This window comes from Rutilus rutilus, assembly GCF_951802725.1.
Source record: "Rutilus rutilus genome assembly, chromosome: 6".
Classification (NCBI taxonomy): Eukaryota; Metazoa; Chordata; class Actinopteri; order Cypriniformes; family Leuciscidae; genus Rutilus; species Rutilus rutilus.
The window spans coordinates 35,025,780-35,046,056 of record NC_140214.1 but is presented as its reverse complement, the minus strand read 5'-3'; the positions used below and the strand labels follow the sequence as shown (position 1 = coordinate 35,046,056).

The window sequence follows — 20,277 nt, the reverse complement described above, 5'->3', positions numbered from 1 at the left end:
TAAGCGATATGAGGATTCTTCCTCATATCGCTTAATTGATTTTAATGTCAAACGTTACAGTAGCAAAAGATAAATACATAACAGATATATTAAAAATGTATTAAAGAGAAATAATTTGCCATGTTCAACAGTGTTTTGATCATCTAAATATGAAATTATTCAGTGGTAAAAAGTATGGTCAATAACAAAGAAGTTTTTTTAATATAATTAATAATGTAAGAGAGGTATCCTTTAAAATTTTACACAGAGTTTACCCTGTTAAGAGTTACTTGAGCATTTCAATTTGGATATGCCAGACTCCTATGTATTTTGTGTTGTTGCTAAATAATCTGTGATTGAATGTGTAGGCCAATATTCGATAATGTTTTGGTTGGATGTCCCAAACTTTATTTCTAGGCTGTTTAGAACATTTTATCTTTTTTTTTTTTTTCAGATAGCTATCATTGATTCCAAAAGTAGCCTATATATTTTTTTTCCTCATACAGCTTTTGTACTTGGAAAATATCACATTCATGTTAAGAAATGGGATAAAGCTAAGCCAAATTGTGAACATTTTATAAAAGAAATTAAACAATATGGCAGTACTTTAGATAATATTAAAAACAAAAAGCAAAAAAGACTTACGAAACATTGCGTCACTTTAACTTATTGTCATTTTTTACTCCTGGCATAAATTGTTTTCCCTTATATATTTGTTGCGAGTTGTATATGTTTGTGCAAATTTTGTATATTTTTCTGTAATACAAAAGAACGTTACAGTATTTTAAATTCATGGTCGTGTATCGATTACTTCGGTCTGACAGATTACTTCTTCAGATTGAACGCCATTCGGCGCATTACCGCCACCAACAGGACTGTTAAAACGGCTGAAAAAATAATAAAAAAGTAATAATTTAAACGAATAACTATAAAAAGCCAAATAATAACAATAATAATCGTGAAATCCTGGCACACAGTCCCGACGTCTTTAAAAATTCCTGAACATATTTGGATGTTTCGATCGGTTTGACAGACTGAAATGCCGATAAAGGAAAACTCGATGCCCATGCGGAAGTCGGTCTATGATCATAATGGATAAACGAAGTGGAGAAAATAACGAAATTAAAATGTAAGTAGGCTTATACGTCCATTGATTAGCACTGCACTCTTAACTGTTCTACCTGTTGAACTGAGCTTTTGCTTTTCGGATGTGTTGCAGTTTGAGCGTCTAATGTTGATGTTTGTTGTGGTTTTGGGCTGGGCTGTATTTTAGATGTCAAGCTGCTGTAAACCTATCACAGGAACATGGACATTTCAGTCCACACCGGAGTCCAGGGTGATGCTAGCTTTCATGATTTCACGGAGGAGGTGTGGCTCATTTGATAAACATCTGGTCTGAGCACCTGAAAGGTTGCAGGTTCGACAGGTTGTTCCTGTGATCAGTTCACAGCAGCATGACAGCTAAAACAACACAACACAACACAACACAACACAACACAACACAACACAACACAACCCAGCCCAAACTAAACTACAACAGGTTGGGGTTTATTCGGTTACACCCATCAAATGAGCTTTTTATTTAGCCATAGAACACCACAAAATGTCCACCTGAATTTTTTTTTTTTGATAATGTTAATAACAATACATTTCTGCACGTAAATGTACATATTCCTTGCAGAAGGAATTGCCTTGCCTTCTTGAGCACCAGGGAATGTGTTTACCTTTTGTAATAGTTGTGATTGAGTCCCTCAATTGTCCACATTATGAAAAGATGGACCTCAATATCATACAGTCTGTTGGAAAGAACTCTCACAAAAACATAAAAATGAATGAATAAAAAAGCATTTCTAATCCAAGAAGGAAAAATATGAGTACAATGCTTATCTGGATTACAGAGGAGTTGAAATGACAACAATAGACTCACTTTTATAATGTTGCACCACGCAGGAATCAAACCCACAATCTTTAGTTCACGGGGGAAACCAGCCATACACACCATAATAATTTCACCACCGTAATTTTGTTGTAATAGCTTACACACAGCACAGGGAGGCTTTATTTGAATCTTTGAACTACATTTACGAAAAATGACAAGTAAACAGCAATAAATAAGAACAGATAAACACAGCACAAATAAATACAATAGAATAAAGAGATAAATGAAATAAAAATGAAATAAACCCCAAATAAACATTTTCTGTTGGGTCTAACAGCAGTATTCAGGTAATACTACAGAAATGTAAATAAATTACTCAAATGTAAACTAACACTGGATAGTTTCCATTGCATAAATTAAATACAGATTAATGCTTACAATTAAAGTTACAAAAGTTATTCAGTCAAGAGCAGCGAATGATTTTCTGTTCTGTTCTTTGATTAACATGACAGACAGCAGCAGGTTTATTAGGCTGCTGTCACTTTAAGAGCTTATGCACAGATTCACAGATTTACTATTACACTACATGCGTTTTCTCTCAACTATTTACGTTCTACAACTGGCTGTGTTTACCTGAATATTCGGCAAGGCGGGTATTTTCGTTTCGATTGATCAAAGTTTTGCAGAGATACAGCCTCTGATTAAATTTTGGGTCAACATCGTTTAGTTCACGACATCATTTTTGAACAAAGATAAGTATTTAAAATCTGTTCAGTCATTTCTGTGCAGCTCGGTTCAAAGATCATCTGATCAGATTTTTGGCAAAAATTGACAACATTTGTTGGTGGAGTAGTGAAAAAATGAAAAACTGTACCTTTCAAAATGGCCACCACTGTAATGGGTGGAGTCTTAATGTCAGCTATTGAATGTGATCAGCATGAAGAGAGTAATCAGGTGAACTACATTAAATTCTTCTAGAACCAAGGGTTCCAAAGTTATAACCTTTTGAAGAGTACCTTGGAATAATTCTCCCAAAAATGAAAATTCTTTCATTGATTACTCAACATCATGTCATTTCTTTCATCTGCGGAACACAAATGAAGATATTTATGATTGACAGCTACACAACTATTACTTTGATGCTTAAAAACGTTCATAAATTGATCATAAAAGTAATCCATATGAATTGGTAGGTTTAGTTCAAATTTTACAAAGAAACATAATTGCTTTATATGATGAACAGATTTCATTTAGGCTTTTAATCACATTTAAACAATGAACAGTGGACATAAACAGAAGCTCAACTAAACCTGCTTGACACACGAGAATGAACCTCATTGGTTCTTGCAGAAGCTCAGACGTGCTGTGCAACACAAGAGAATGAACCTCATTGGTTCTCACAACTCAAGCAATCATAAGTGAGCTTATGTTTACCACAACTGATGTGTGAATGATGAAAGTTTATATGTGAATAAAAGCCCTAAATTCAATCTTTTCATCGAGTATTGACATCAGTCTGTTGAATCGGTTGATTATATGGTTGTTTACGCTACATTTTAGGTTTACATTTTTTTTCCAGCATGGCTCATAAATAAAAAAAACGAATTTATAAAACATGATCAAATACAATATACAAAGTAAATCAACTTATGCATTTACTATTCAATTGTGTCTTTAAATGACTGTAATAAGGGTACTGTGAGGGGTTTCGTACGAGAATAGCATTATTGAAAGTGTCTGTTTGTGTGCTTTAGGTAAAAGCACTGTTGTGGTGCCCAGCTGGAATCATCATGTCCTCCGCTGGTCCATCTCTTCCATCTACTCGCCATTCTGTGGCTGGAGATGAAACCGTGGCGGCGGGTGATCGTGGGATTTACTCCTCAGACAGACACGCTGGTCTCCTGCTAGCCCAGATGAACAAGATGCGTCTGCTCTCTGACTTCTGCGACGTGCGGCTGCTGGTTGGCGGACGGGTGTTTGGGGTCCACAAGCTGGTGCTGGCTGCCAGCGGCCCGTATTTCACTGCTCTGTTCTCTGGAGGCATGAGCGAAGCCCGCGAGGAGGAGGTTCGCATTGTCGGAGTGGAGGCTGACGTCTTTGAAATTCTCCTGGGATTTATTTACACTGGTATGTTAGAATTATATTTGTTGTATGTTTGCTAATGACCATTGCCACTATTAATATTACCAATATCACACTTGTGCTCCTCACGGTCAAAAATGGCCGCATTGGAAATGAATGGGAGACGAATTTCATCTAGTGAAATCTTTAGTGTTCACTGCTTTAAACCGTTTTCACTTCAGCAGTAATTTGCCAAGTGTCGTCTTTAAAAAGAGTTCAAACTTAAGTCTGTGCTTTAAAGCATTCAAGATTTACGACAGTTTAAGTTGGAAATGTAACTTTCAGGTCTATGCTCAAAATGTGAATAAATGGATTATAACTACTGCGTAAATATAATGTAGTACCATAAAATCCCCTAAAAATACCAAATATTAAATAAAAAACATTATAAAATATTTTACATTCCTTTCATTGAAAAAAAAAAAAAAAACCAGTTAATTTTTGACTGGCACGCGAAGAGCACCAGAGGGTTAAGCCTTTTTAATTTTTTGGTCATGCTTTATATAAGGTGGCCTTAACTACTATGTATTTAACCAGTTAATATATACTTATTATGTGCATACATGTGAGTGCTTTGTAATTGCATTTAAAGTACTTGCATTTAATTAACATTTGTAGTTACACTGTTAACTTTACTCCTAACCATAACCTTTATTTAATGTGCAGTGTCCCTTTAAAATTATATTTATAACAGGGGAAGGTACAAGATCGTCATCCAGTCACTTCTTTGACACCGTCAAGTAGTAAAGAGTTTAAGTGGACTAGTATGTGTGTGTTTGTGCCTACTTAACTATACGGGGAGAGATTTGCATCCTGAATTGAGCTAAACCTGACAAAAACACTTCCATTCGGGGATGTTTTCACTTGTAAAAATAAAGTTTTGTTCTGGTGGCCCTCAAAAATGACCCGGATGATGCACTTTCGAAAAAAATGAAGCGTGGGACGTTGGACACTTCATGCACTCGACTGTCGCAGCTTTGATTACGTAGCGGAGGGGGAGGGGCTATCAGACTCCGATGTTGACAGACAAAATAAACGTATAAAGTACATACACTACACGGATGTGTAGTGCATAGTGTATATTAGGGTGGTCCTTATCAAGTCCAATTTTTTTTTTGTGCAAAATGTTAGTGTCTTAACCTCTTAAACTGTTCCTTTTAACTTCAAAATTAGAAATATGCAAAAATGTTGACAAAAAAATTATATTTAGAGGTAGCTCAATCATGTGGAAGATTGCCTATGTTAAGCTGTGCGGCGTTATTGTGATGTGCAAGTAATATTAAAAGTTGCTGCAAATGAACTACATTTTATTGAAATCAGAGCCACACTGACATGACAACAATGACAACAATCTCAAAAAAAGCACAACATTTTCAACAATCCCTCATTTCTGATGCTCAGCAGCCAGTGTTGACTTTCTGCAGTCTGGATAGATCCGTCGGTGATCTTCCACCACATGAAGGAGAAACTGCAATTGTTCTTCAGAGTGTGTGAGATAGCCATTGTATTCTTGAATCAGAGCCACTCCTCTCTCAGCGTGATCATTGACTACTTTCATTGCATGTATGGTTGCCTGTGCCTCCTGATAATCTGCTTGATTCGGCCAAAGTTCCGGGTCAATTTCAAGGAACGTAATGTAATTTTTTTAACCAAAAAATGTGCTCTAAACCCAAACAATAACCAAGGTGATCATCAATAGAAATATGTATTGATTCCACCAGGAAAGGTAAATCTGCTAAACCAGGTCATGGATGGATTAATTTGGATTTAGTTTCTACAATAAGTAAACTGAGATATGTATCTAAAATACATATTTAGGAATATATGGTGCATCAGATGTTTTTATGGAGATTCTTTTGGAATTTTACTAGCCAGGTACAATACCAATTCAAATGATCTGTTTTTACGAAAATCATCAAAATCTCAGAAAATTTAAAGCTATTGAGCTACCAGTAATTATTATGTTACTGCCATACACATTGGCATGCTGTATTTTCTTATATAAAGGAACAATCTGAAGGGTTAAGAGCATGACAATTGGAGACTTTAAAAATAAGGACCACCCTAGTGTACACTCACCTAAAGGATTATTAGGAACACCTGTTCAATTTCTCATTAATGCAATTATCTAATCAACCAATCACATGACAGTTGCTTCAATGCATTTAGGGGTGTGGTCCTGGTCAAGACAATCTCCTGAACTCCAAACTGAATGTCAGAATGGGAAAGAAAGGTGATTTAAGCAATTTTGAGCGTGGCATGGTTGTTGGTGCCAGACGGGCCGGTCTGAGTATTTCACAATCTGCTCAGTTACTGGGATTTTCACGCACAACCATTTCTAGGGTTTACAAAGAATGGTGTGAAAAGGGAAAAACATCCAGTATGCGGCAGTCCTGTGGGGCGAAAATGCCTTGTTGATGCTAGAGGTCAGAGGAGAATGGGCCGACTGATTCAAGCTGATAGAAGAGCAACTTTGACTGAAATAACCACTCGTTACAACCGAGGTATGCAGCAAAGCATTTGTGAAGCCACAACACGCAACCTTGAGGCGGATGGGCTACAACAGCAGAAGACCCCACCGGGTACCACTCATCTCCACTACAAATAGGAAAAAGAGGCTACAATTTGCACGAGCTCACCAAAATTGGACAGTTGAAGACTGGAAAAATGTTGCCTGGTCTGATGAGTCTCGATTTCTGTTGAGACATTCAGATGGTAGAGTCAGAATTTGGCGTAAACAGAATGAGAACATGGATCCATCATGCCTTGTTACCACTGTGCAGGCTGGTGGTGGTGGTGTAATGGTGTGGGGGATGTTTTCTTGGCACACTTTAGGCCCCTTAGTGCCAATTGGGCATCGTTTAAATGCCACGGCCTACCTGAGCATTGTTTCTGACCATGTCCATCCCTTTATGACCACCATGTACCCATCCTCTGATGGCTACTTCCAGCAGGATAATGCACCATGTCACAAAGCTCGAATCATTTCAAATTGGTTTCTTGAACATGACAATGAGTTCACTGTACTAAAATGGCCCCCACAGTCACCAGATCTCAACCCAATAGAGCATCTTTGGGATGTGGAGGAACGGGAGCTTCGTGCCCTGGATGTGCATCCCACAAATCTCCATCAACTGCAAGATGCTATCCTATCAATATGGGCCAACATTTCTAAAGAATGCTTTCAGCACCTTGTTGAATCAATGCCACGTAGAATTAAGGCAGTTCTGAAGGCGAAAGGGGGTCAAACACAGTATTAGTATGGTGTTCCTAATAATCCTTTAGGTGAGTGTATATGTGCATAGTGTATAGTGCGTCATTTGGGACACGTCATTTGCTATAATCTCGTTCATCAGGGTTCCTTAAATCCTCGAAGCCCTCAAACCCTGATCAAACTCAGCGGCTTGTAATATGATGACCTTGATTATCTTGCTCAGGTGTCTTTGATTAGGGTTGGCAGTGGCCCTCCGGGTGCCAGATATGAGGAATCCTGTCGTACATAATCAACAAATGGCACAACGAATGGGATCAATGCATTCCAAACAAACTACATGAAAAAGACACATTTTCTACATCCAATAATCACTGGAACCAGATCATTTACACCCAAGTGGACATTCCAAAGGATTACACATCATTTTTTTTTATATCAGGCAGTTGAATGCTTCATTATACCCGCTGTCTTTGAAGAACAGTTTATTATAATCTTTGAAAAGTTCATCAGTTTTAGAGTTTTTTTTAGTAAAAATACATTTTAAAACCTTACATAAGTTTTATGTCCATGGGGAGCTGGACCTGTAAAAAGTACACTGGAAGTTTCTTTGCGTAAAAACCTTTCTGTTAAATAGTGTGTAATAGTCTGTTCCAAGTATATGAAAGCTAAACATATTTGAAGAAGGCCTTCTCCTGCTCCTGACAGGCTCTATTGACGTGACGGTGGACACCGTGCAGGAGCTGATGGTGGCTGCAGACATGCTGCAGTTGAGTGAGGTGGTGGATATCTGTGGAGAATTCCTCCGGGCTCACATGGACCCGTCCAACTGTGTGGGGATCTATCGCTTTTTGGAGCAGATCGCCTGTATGGAGCTGTTAAAGTTTACTGAAGACTACATCCACTGCCACTTTCTAGAGGTGGGTTTATTGACTCGAGTTTTCTGTTTTAAATATTCTCAGCATTGTGTTCTTTCTTCTTTGTTTCTTTTCACCCTGATTCAAAGGTTTAAACCTGAGACTGAAAAGAGAGGGGTTTTGTAATGGCAGAGTTGATTCTGGATGAGTATTGTAAGGACTGTGTGGAGTTCGCATGTTCCCCCGTGTCTGCGTGGGTGTCCTCTGGGTGCTCTTGTTTCACCCGCAATCCAAAAACATGCAGTATAGGTGAATCGAACAAAATGAACGACCAAAAACATTCTTTCACAGATTTTTTTGACTGTGAAACTCAAATAGACGAAAAAAAATGTAAATTCTCCTTGAATGAATCACAATATGAGCCTTACATTTTGAGAGTAAATTCATTATTTCTCATGTATATTTTATTTTTTGACATACATGAAAGATGATCTTTTCCCCTTTTTTCTGTTAGGGTTACTTTATTCAAAGTGTTGATTTTTGGCAAATTGAATGGAGTAGTCAACTAATGGTGGACCAATTTGACCCCTAAACCAATTGATGTTGCCAACATTTATTCAGCCTTTCCAAAACACATCTATGTGTTAAAGATTTGCATGCATATTCATACCCCTAAATGTGAAAATGTCTCAAAATTACCAGTGTTTCAAGCAGTTGGAAAATTGAATGCAGGTCAAACTCTCCCCAACAGCATAGGAGGGTTTTTAACGTATAGAAAGTCACCCAGTTAAATTGCTTACTATTGTAAGTACTGTCCACTGTTGTTCTCCAAATACCAGCTGTTTTGACTGTTTTGAGAACCAAACACCTGTGTTGTGTTAAAAAAACCTGTGCTCGGTCATGTGTGTGTGGTGACAGGTTCGCTCCTCAGAAGAGTTCTCCAGCTTGTCTAAGGATCAGCTGGTGAAGTTGCTCCGCAGTGAGGAGCTGAGGATTGAAGATGAGTATCAAGTGTTCACGGCTGCCATGGACTGGCTGCACCACAACGTGCCCCACCGGAAGAAGCACGTGGTGGAGGTTCTGGAGCCTGTGCGCTTCGCTCTGCTCTCTCCACAGAGACTCTACAAGTACATCGAGGGTGAGCTAGAGAGACTGGCATTCAGATGAGTGCGACACACTAATGAATGAAACTCAGAATTTTTATCTCACTTTTTATCTCACAAATGACTGACTTCTTTTCTCAGAATTGTGATATATAAACTTGCAATTATGAGTAATAAAGTCCAATTCTGAGGAAAAAAAGATCTCACAATTTTGACTTTATAACACCAAATTGCGACTTTATATCACGCAATTCTGAATTAAAAACTTGCAATTCCAAGTTTATATCACGCAATTCTGAGAAAAAAAGTACAAATTGTGGAACTAAACTTCTATACTTTTCTGACTGAAAGTATAGCTACGTTAACCGTAGTCAAGTCACTGTTACAGATTTGAGAGGTGTATTGTTTTTTTTAAATAAAAACAATGGCAGCAGTAATACATGTAAACACAAATGATAAATAAATAAAAAACATTTATTATTAATAATAAGCTGAATCAAATATTCTGTCAAATAATAAAAGCAAAGAAAATATGTTAAAATATATATTCACATGCGATGGTATTTCAAAATGTGTTACACAGACATTTTAAGAGCAAAAAAATTATGCATAATAATTTTTTTTTAAACAATAAGAGTAGGCCAGTAAGAGCTGTGCGTGTAAACCTCACTCCCCTGATCTCAAGAGGCTCTCTAGCAATTTTAATAGATTAATATGACCAAAGATTGCCCGTTTGATAAACCCAAAATGTATTATACGTCATGTTTAACTCTAAAATAAATTGTAAAATAGGCATTATGTTTAAATATGAGTCACATATTTGAGGTCTAAATAACCACATTCTCACCTAAAAAAACCTCTCAAAACTACATTCCGTGACACAACAACAGTAGTATTTGTAAAATAAAAATATGGTGGATTTGCTCGACCGCCATGACAGTCGCCGCAAGCGGAGTGATACAAACGGTGAAACGGTCAGAGAGCTGATACTGGGGGGATATCGCACGGCTGGACAAGGCTCTCAGCCATTCAGGTTCGAGAACCGGAAAGAACTGTTGTATAAACGGAAATAAAATAATGCAGTGCAATAAATAAAGTGAAGTTCATTATCGATACAGAATTGAATGAATGTGCAGGTGTGCGTATCTTGTTTATTTGACCAAAAAATAGAGCTGGAATTATTTGTTTTATTATGTTTGTGTTTGCGTACACATTGGTGATGAGACTTTCCCTCACAGGTATTTCTGACTTCAGTTTGCGGGTTGCATTGCAAACCCTTCTGAGAGAGTACACTGAAGTCAACAAGTCCCCTAAAGAGAGCAAACATTTCAGCCTTCTGCAAACGGCCAAGACCCGGCCCAGGAGAAAAGCCCGCAAGTACCTCTATGCCATTGGTACGTAAACTCTTCTGCCAGTGTGCTGCTGGGATATTCGTCTCAAGGCTGGAATACACTACAGAGTTTTCAAATCGAAACAGATTTTAACCTGTTAACTGTTTATTGAGTATGAACTTTATTGTTTTTTTGTATTACTTTATTATTTATTTTGTAATTCATGAATGCTTAGGAATACAGACCTAAGGCTGGTCTTTATTATTATTTATTTTTTAAAGAAGACACTCAGTAGATTATTGCAGAAGTTCTTCAAAAAAAGTTTACTGTAAAGCAAATGTACTAAACTCAACTTATTATACAAAATATATATTTGGACTCTAGAAAAACAAATGAATGTCCTACCAAGTTCCAAAGTTGATATTACAAAAATTAAGCCTGGATAAGTAAAAGTACTGTCTTCGTGACAATGCAAGGTCCAGTTTTAACCTGGTTTTCACAGGAGGGTCCAAATGATAACAAATTTGTGATGCTCACTAAAATAAGTGCTGGGAAAAAAGCATGCCAAATGTCCTGTTACCAGGACACTGACAGCTAACTATTGTTGACTCTTCCAGACTGTAAATCTGGGCAAAAGTCATGTAGTGCATTCTAGCCTTTAGTCATGTTCATCCGATTCAACTTCTTCCTCCTCCTGTCTATAGGTGGATACACGCGCCTGCAGGGCGGCCGGTGGAGTGACAGTCGGGCTTTGAGCTGTGTTGAACGCTTCGATTCGTTCAGTCAGTACTGGACCACCGTGTCTTCCCTGCATCAGGCCCGCAGTGGACTCGGCGTGGCGGTCCTGGAAGGCATGATATATGTAGTAGGGGGTAAGTGTGGGTTTATTCTATTGTGTTGCCTCATGCAAAAATGTCTTGTGTGGGTTTATTTTTTGTGTTTTCTCTATTGTGTTGCCTCATCAATATTAGGGCCCATGCAAACATGAAATACAGTAAATTGGCAAAAGTATTGGGACACCTGACCATTATAACTAACAGGGACTGTAATGACATTGCATTCTAAATACTGAAAAAAAGAAGTGACATGACATTAATATGGAGATTAATATGGAGTTTTGCAACTATAACAGCTTCCACTCTTCTAGAAAGGCTTTCCACAAGATTTTGCCCATCCATCCAGGATTGAGCATTAGTGAGGTCAGGCACTGATGTAGGACGAGAAGGCCTGGCTCGCAATCCCGTTCCAGTTCCTCCCAAAGGTGTTTGATGGGTTTGAGGTCTGGGTGGCCCTGTCAAGTTCTTCCAACCCAAACCATGTCTTTATGGATCTTGCTTTGGGCACTGGGACACAGTCATGCATGCTGGAATAGAAAACGGCTTTCCCCAAACCATTCCCACAAAGTTGGAAGCATAGCGTTTTCCAAAATGTCTTGGTATGCTGAAGCATTAAGATTCCCCTTCACTGGAACTAAGACGCCAAGCCCAACCCCTGAAAAACAACCCCTCCACCAAACTTTAACAGTTGGCTCAATGCAGTCAGGCAGGTAACATTCCTCTGGCATCCGCCAAACCCAGACTCGCCCATCATCAGACTGCATGATTCGTCACTCCACAGAACAGGTTTCCACTGCTTCAGAGTCCAGTGGCGGTGTATTTTACACCACTCCTTCTGACACTTGGCATTGTACTCGGAGATGTGAGGCTTGCACGCAGCTGCTCGGCCATGGAAACCCATTCCAAGAAAATCCCTCAGCACAGTTTTTGATGTTGCACTGTTTTAACCATTGGTGCATTGGTGACTTTAGCGCACCATTCGCCTCAGCACTTTACATGGTCTTCCTCTTCGTAGCTGCTGTTTCTAAACGCTTCCACTTTCCAATTATACCACTTTCAGTTGACCGTGGAATATCTAGCAGGGATGAAATTTCACTAACTGACCTATTGCAAAGGTGGCATCCTATCACAGTACCACACTTGAATTCACTGAGCTCTTCAGAAAGACACTTTTTTTTTTTTCATAAATGTTTGTAAATGCAGACAGTGTGCCTAGGTGCTTGATCTTATACAACTGTGGCAATGGGTCTGATTGAAACTCCTATGCCCTAATACTTTTGTCCATATAGTGTGTATCATTTTAAAGTCCCTCTGTAGTCAATAATTTTCTCACTTAAAACTCATCTTTGATCACCAAAATGACATATTTAAAGTTTTTTTTGTAAATCACGTCAAATACCGCTTTTTTGAGACTGTCTTTGGTTCACTGCAGTTTTAAGGAGAAAATACTCAGCAATGGTGTTGACTTATGAATTTACACATGGCTTGTCTTAAAAAGCATATTAAAAACACCACATAGACATATGAACAACATTAAAAACTTGGTTTTCACCACAGGGGGACTTTAAAAGCAAGCATCAGTATCTCTACTAAAACTTCAAACATCAATATTACTACTACTAACTTATACTTGAGAAAGCGAATAATAAAATGCAAGAGCCGTTCACAACAAAAACAATAACTATAGCATTCTGTATATTATAAGCATGTGCTGCACTTATGTTGTCTCTCATTTAAAATGCTCAAGCTCTTTTAAGTAAGGTGGATTCTGATTGGCTGTCAGTGATTTGATCGTTTATCAGCCGAAAAAAAAAAAATTTGTTTTGAAAGTGATTCCAATGATATCATTCCTTCCTGTTGTTATCGTTATAAATGTGGTGTGGACTTCAATATTCTCATAGAATTAGAATGATTATTAGAACTTTATAGGTATCAATAAATGCCTTCACACTGAAAACGAGATCAGAATATGAGAATATGGGCGTATGCTGTTTGGCTATTAAGCCATCACATAAAGCTACCTAGCATAACCACATAGCAATGAACTAAAATTGTATTTAGAATATAATTTTAGGAGACAGTGGTAAACATACAGCCATCTTGTATTGCACAGGAGAAAAAGACTCGATGATCTTCGACTGCACGGAGCGGTACGACCCAGTGACCAAGCAGTGGGCGGCAGTGGCGTCTCTGACCTATCCACGCTGTGGGGTTGGAGTCTGTTCCTGTCATGGAGCTCTTTATGCACTCGGTATGCAAATTCATACGCTTTCTGGCAGGGCGAGTCTGCTGCTCTCTTCAGGGTTTTGTTGGGTTTCACTATAACACCATGTGATTGATTCCATGAAGATTCCTGTAGTTCAGCATAGCTCTGACAACGCCAAGGTCATGGGTTCCCCAGCAGTGCATGAACTGATGAAATGTACACATTGCAGACAATGTAAGTGGCTTTGGATAAAAGTGTCTGCCAAATGCATACATGTAAATGTTTATTGTTTCAGGAGGCTGGATTGGCTCGGAAATTGGGAAGACCATGGAACGATATGACCCGTCAGAAAACAAATGGGAGATTATTGGGAGCTTGGCTGTTCCTCGATATTATTTTGGCTGCTGTGAACTGCAAGGTATGTCCTCATGCATATTGATGACCAATAAATGACTTTTAAAGGTTTAATGTATTTGACTTGAACATCCACTTTGTTTCATAAACTCATTTATTTTAAATAGTGTAAAATCAACATCAAATGAAATGGGAATACATTTACCTGGGTTAATTGTGCATGTTTCTTCACTTCTACTGTATACCTCTTCTTTCATCATAAAGGCTTTTCACTCTCTGTTCTCCACAGCAGGGTTAGCACAACTTTTTAGCCAAACTTGTACTATGTGAAACGATGCAGTGTTGGACACTCAACAGCAGAAACCCAAACACGTGCCTCATTTTCATGTGCTTTGGTCCGTCACAGAAACACTGCACGTTGTATGACCAGTAGATTCAGAGTTTGAGGGGAGAAATGTCAAATGATGATGGAAAAAAATGTGAATTGTGACATACATTTGTACTCAACCTGCAAACTGTTTAAAATGAAAAAGTCCACTAAAAGAACGGATTGAAAAGAATGATACATTCACAAACTGGACATAGCTATAAAGTTTGGAAGCTTGTTTCCACCACAGAATAAAAATATAAGAAAGGTAATTGTGACTTTCTCACAATTCGCAATTTTTATCTCAGAATTGCGTGATATACTGTAAAGTCGCAATTGCGAGTTATAAAGTCAGATTTGCGAGATATAAACTCAAAATTGTGAGGAAAAAAGTCAGAATTGCGAGATGTAAACTCGCAATTGTGAGATAAAAAAGTCGCAATTATCTTTTAAAATGTTTTATTCTGTGGCGGAAAAACAATCATCCATAATAAAGCGCTGCAGTGATTACATATTTTTGTAGGAAGTTTGCATCAGCCTGGGTCCCTCAACAAAAACCCAATAGGATTTTTTTCCATTGGCTTTTGGATTATTGCAGAAAATAAGTTCTCATTTTAAGTCATGAACAAAATGTGTAAGAATCATAAACTTTTGTTAATGATAATCTTCACAAATGAACACAACTTTTATGAATTTCGAAGCCTAAATCCAATAGGCTGAAGCTAAACGTACAGTAGGCTATAAACGAACCACACCACTGTATATGACGTCACCAGCACCAAACTCTTTCAGTCATTATTTAACAAACATTCTCCTTGAAAGTTTGAATTTAGTTAGTTTGCAAGAATGAACCACAAGTAAAATAATTGTTTTAATATTGTAGAGTAAAGCCTGAACCTATCTCGAGCTTGTGTTCACCACAGACCTTATTTCAGGCATTTAACCGAAACTCCATTGACTTCTGGACGATGCATCCAGAAGTGCTAAAATGCACTGTGGAAGTATGGGGGAAAACGTATATGCAGGTTCTAGTCTTCAGTGTGGTGTGTGAATGTTCCAGGCTTCATCTATGTGATCGGTGGCATCAGTGATGAGGGAACGGAGCTGCGCTCGGCTGAGGTGTACGACCCAATCTCTCGCCGCTGGAGCGCCCTGCCTGTCATGGTGACCCGACGGGCGTACGTGGGCGTAGCGAGCCTCAATAACTGCATCTACGCTGTAGGAGGCTGGAACGAGGCCCTGGGGTCACTGGACACTGTGGAAAAGTATTGCCTAGAGGAGGTTAGGATTCCATGACGTCTGGTTTACATGATATCAAGTCGACCCTTTATGCAAACGCTTCTCCTTTTAATGCTGTGTATGGCTCTGTTCTTATAGGAGAAATGGGTGGAGGTGGCGTCGATGGCCGTCCCGCGCGCAGGGGTAACCGTGGCGGCTGTTAATGGGTTGTTATATGCGGTGGGTGGTCGGACCACTAGCCGGGACTTTTCAGCACCGGTTACTGTAGACTCGGTGGAAATCTATGACCCGCACCTGGACACATGGACCGAGATCGGTAACATGATCACAAGCCGCTGTGATGGAGGCGTAGCCGTGCTCTGATGTTCACAACCAGCAATATCACTCAACTCCACTCTTCTAACTGATTTTACAGTGTCTAATTTATTATACTTTTTAAACGAGTAAAGAAGGACACCTGGGATAGATCTCATATGTTAACCTGTGAACTTGAGAAGGCATGTTTGGGAGTGAAGCATCAAGGTGTATCCTTTTTTTTTTTTACACCGTTTGGGTTTTGTATGGAAGATTGTTTCCACCACAGAATAAAACATTTTAAAAGATAATTGCGACTTTTTATCTCACAATTGCAAGTTTACATCTCGCAATTCTGACTTTATTTCTTAGAAATGTGAGATATAAAGTCAGAATTGCATGATTTAAAGTCTCAATTGCATGTTATAAAATCAGAATTGCGATTCTGACTTTTTCTTGCAATTGTGACTTTATATCTCGCAATTGCATGTTAGAATTTCAAGTTTATTTCTTCTGTTTATTAATTCTGACATCTTTTCTCAGACTTGTGAGATATAAACTCGCAGTTGCGAGTTATAAAGACCAATTATAAGAAAAAAAAAACTTTATAGAGTTTATATCTCACAATTCTGACTCTAAAACACGCAATTGCGACTTTATGTTATGCAATTCTGAGAAGTCGGAGTTGCGAGGTGTAAACTCGCAATTGTGAGGAAAAAAAGTCGCATTTACCTTTATTTTTCATTCTGTGGTGGAAATGAGCTTCCAGTTTTGAGATCATGAGCATTCATCAAAAGGTCACTCAGTTCACCCATGCCGTTCGTTGTCCATTGCGTTAAGTTGTTTGTGGTGTTATCATCTCAGTGTTGTTGATGTGCATTTTAGCCAGCAACTTGCTGCTTCTGTTCAGTTTCACATTTGCCTCATTTCAAAATGTTTTATTTGTTACATTTTGCACTTTTGTATTGTAACTTTGGTTCTCACGATGTTAAGCTTGTGGAAACCTGCTTGATTGTTGTTAAAAAAATATTTTAATAAATTTAAGCACTAGAATTTGTTCAGCTGAGAGTTTTAATATTTCAAGATCCTGGAATAAAACTAAGTAGTTTTCCACTCCTGTAAGACTGTCTTATCTGACTCAATGGCCATCACAGACATTCACAGAAGATGTTAATGAATTATGATTCTACAGACACAGTCCTACTGTAATATCAGACCAAAATGAATGTCCATTCACTTCCTTAACTGTCACTAACTATAAGTACTATTAGCACAATGTAAATTGGAATTTAAATGTTTTTTTTTTTTATGATTGGTTTGTATTTTTGTTGTTGCAAATATGATATCACAATGTAAATTTCTATTGACAACCAGTCAGTCATACAGTCACACTGTAATAGTGTAGTTTTATTACACCTGCACGATAACATGTACAAAGATTTAGAATAAAATAGAAAACTGTGACATTTGGTTTATACATTTGAGACATTAAATGCATTCTCAGATTTCATATACACCACAAATGTTTGACAGGTCTCGTTTAACAAAATGTTTAAGATGCACCAAGGAATAAAATAAAACTCTGAAATGGGTTCTGCAGTTTTCTAAGACCCTAGAGACATAAAAAACATGTCAACTTGTATATGCAAAAAAATTATTAGCAGTTGTTTCGCAACATACACAGGATCGTTCTACTTTTCATAAACAGCAGGTGTCTGGTAATTTGGTTTCCTTCGATTCTTTAAAATTGTGCCATTTTAAGAAAACCTTTTTTCCCATTTGATAATCTTCATGTATGTGTATACACCACAATTTACATTATATTACAATGTTTTCACACTCGATGGATAATAGATCACACATAGTACTTTGAAGGTTTGGTTTAGTAATGTAGTCAGTGTATGTGCTGAACAGAAAAAATACAAGAACGCATTTTAAAAGTCAATGTATTATGTTAGAATATTATATCAGGTAAACTGGAACCACATAGTTCATGATATTTGACATATGGGAAGGAAAGAAATATTTCTATCCTGTCTATCAATGTATTTACACATGTAAAAATCAGTTTTAAAATGTTTCGACTGCTAATAAACAAGGGTGTAAACAAATCGACAAGAAAAAAAATGATTCTGTAGTTTCAGATTTGAAAACGATGTTTTACTTTGGTTTCCAAATGATTTCGTTGTGACAGGAACAGATGAGAATAGCTGAGCAATCTGAACATGTTAAAGACCATCTGTATAAGACTAAAAGCGTGTCCTAAACTTACTGTGGCTGTGTTTATGAGCTGCCTTACACAAAGTCTGAAACCACACCTATATTACCTTGAACTTTATCAAATAAACAGATCACGTTTTGTTAAAAAAAAAGACAATATCTCACTTTAATATGAGTAAAATGCATGTAATGTGTCTCTGAAACGTGATTATGCAATTCAAGACACCAGCATATGAGAAGCAACCATTACCATTTTTTAAGAACTAGTTATTAGTTAAGAAAAGAAGCTTTGCTTGACTTTTGCAATGTCAGATGCTATCGTAAGAATAAAAGCAGGTGTTACACTGCCTATATGTGCAGATAATAGCTAGAATGTTTAAATATAGCAAACAGAAAGCTGCTTATCCAATGTGTATACAGCAGCAACTAAGACAAAATCTGCAAGTTATCATAAAAGGAAAAACAATAAATTAGTGAACATGTTAGTTCGATACATCAATACCAAATAGATATAGCAATCAATATAGCCAAGATATATCCATCTTCCTTCATTATACAAAATAAAAACAGAAACTGTTTCAAAGACAAGACCTTGAGAGTTTTAGAGTGTTTCTTGGTTGAATCATACATGTTTTCTAGCTTTAGCCCTGGAATGAAGTAACATACGTGGTCAAAAAATAAACTGAACATGGAATATATTAATCTGCACCTTTTAGTCATGAATATATTTTACATCCAGCTTTGTTGGAGTATTGACCGAACTTCATAAAGTCTTCCCTGGGTGGAATGTTCAGATCTGCAAACTTTATAAGTTGGAGGAGAATAGAGAGGTCGCTGTTGTTGGCAAGTGTGTTCTCTTCTAGGATTTGTTGGTGTCTCTGACCTTTTGGATTTCCTGTTAAAAGGAAGAGAAGACTTGAGTGGAAGTGAAACATTTTCACATGAGACTTCAAAGATAAAACTAGGTGTTATACAGATGAAGGAAGACACGAGAGGGATTTTTTAATGATGTAATAGGAGGTAAACGAATGTATGGCGATTTTGCAGTACACTGTTATTTTAAATACAGGTGGTGTCTATGAATTAGATTTCCATTATTATACATTCAATTATGTTCAAAATGTCTAAAATCTCCATTTATTTAACTGTCACTCAACCCAGAATCCCCCAGTCCCAGTGTGGTTAGGGTTTGGTGTTTGGGTGGCCGTTATAGACGGGACCAATCAGAGCAGCCTCAAAGACGGCAGCAGGAACACGGTAACACTTTAATTTAAGGTGATGTAGTTACAAAAAAACAGAAGATAGAAAAGTATTAGGGTTGTCACGGTACCAAAATGACAGTAATCAGTACCAATACCGGTTCTCAGAACAAATTTCTGTACCAGAGCAAAAACTGTTAAATTAAGTACTTAAAGGGGTGGTATAATGCCCTTTTCACAAGATGTAAAATATGTCTTTGATGTCCCCAGAGTGTGTATGTGAAGTTTTAGCTCAAAATACCCCACAGATATTTTTATATAGCATGTTAAAGTTGTTACTTTTTGAGGGTGAGCAAAAACACACTGTTTTGTGTCTGTTCCTTTAAATGCAAATGAGCTGCTGCTCCCAAAATCTCATACCATTACACTCCGGGTGATGAAAATTTAGACTGGAAAATGTTACCTCGAGAAGAGTATCTTTTAATTTTCCATACGCCGCGTCAAGATCATCATTGATAATGATCACATCAAATAATCCAGGCTCTTTACCTGAAAGATGGATAAATAACGGTTAGCAGGCTATTCTAAATGTGAAAAAAAATGTCAGCACTTTATAAAAAATTATTTGTATAGGAACGGATACCTACTTATTTCCACGTCCACTTTGGCTGCATGTAAACGTTTTTGTAGACTTTCCTCAGATTCAGTTTTTCTATCCCTTAATCTTTTTTCCTAAAATAAATAAAGTTATACAATTGAGATTAAAATGAAGACATGTAAACATAATATTTGGAGAGAGAGCGCTCAATTGAAGCATTTCTTACCAGGATGTCCATTGAGGGGGCCTGGATGGACACATATATGGGGTTGAGATCGGTCCTCTTGATGTTCTTCACTCCCTGCATGTCAATGTCCAAAATGCAAATCAAATTTTTGGCCTGAACAGCCTGTACAGCTGCTTTACTGTGAAGAGGGCAAAAGTGAGGTTAGTTACAATTACAGAAATATTTCTGCATTGAATATGAGGACAAGCGTGTTAAGTTATAGACCATTCAATAAGAACAAGCACTTAACAATGGGA

At 37.6% G+C, this 20,277-nt stretch overlaps 2 protein-coding genes across 4 annotated transcripts in view; one reads left to right on the top strand and one right to left on the bottom strand.

Moving 5' to 3' along the window:
• The first annotated feature begins 983 nt into the window (after positions 1-983).
• On the top strand, positions 984-16,890 carry ipp (intracisternal A particle-promoted polypeptide). The gene is made up of 10 exons (XM_084411280.1): positions 984-1,108; positions 3,613-3,985; positions 7,899-8,110; positions 8,966-9,185; positions 10,389-10,544; positions 11,186-11,353; positions 13,431-13,568; positions 13,819-13,941; positions 15,305-15,525; positions 15,622-16,890. The coding sequence occupies exons 2-10, from the start codon at positions 3,649-3,651 to the stop codon at positions 15,844-15,846; spliced, it is 1,800 nt and encodes a 599-aa protein (XP_084267406.1). The 5' UTR covers positions 984-1,108; positions 3,613-3,648; the 3' UTR covers positions 15,847-16,890.
• A 268-nt stretch (positions 16,891-17,158) lies between these two features.
• The window catches only part of guk1a (guanylate kinase 1a), a 17,407-nt gene continuing 14,288 nt past the window's right edge, over positions 17,159-20,277 (bottom strand). For all 3 annotated transcript variants that reach the window (XM_084411283.1, XM_084411282.1, XM_084411284.1), the window contains exons 5-8: positions 20,021-20,159; positions 19,844-19,928; positions 19,660-19,745; positions 17,159-18,892 (exon numbers count right to left, since the gene is read on the bottom strand). In XM_084411283.1, the coding sequence (XP_084267409.1) occupies positions 18,857-18,892; positions 19,660-19,745; positions 19,844-19,928; positions 20,021-20,159 (346 nt within the window). In that variant the 3' untranslated portion in view covers positions 17,159-18,856. The remainder of the gene's footprint in view (positions 18,893-19,659; positions 19,746-19,843; positions 19,929-20,020; positions 20,160-20,277) is intronic.

Bases quoted from the DNA above. Each gene is read 5' to 3' on its own strand.
- ipp (XM_084411280.1), top strand. From the start codon at position 3,649: ATGTCCTCCGCTGGTCCATCTCTTCCATCTACTCGCCATTCTGTGGCT. The intron at 3,986-7,898 runs GTATGTTAGAAT...TGCTCCTGACAG, and splicing joins CCTGGGATTTATTTACACTG to GCTCTATTGACGTGACGGTG. The intron at 13,569-13,818 runs GTATGCAAATTC...TTATTGTTTCAG, and splicing joins TGGAGCTCTTTATGCACTCG to GAGGCTGGATTGGCTCGGAA.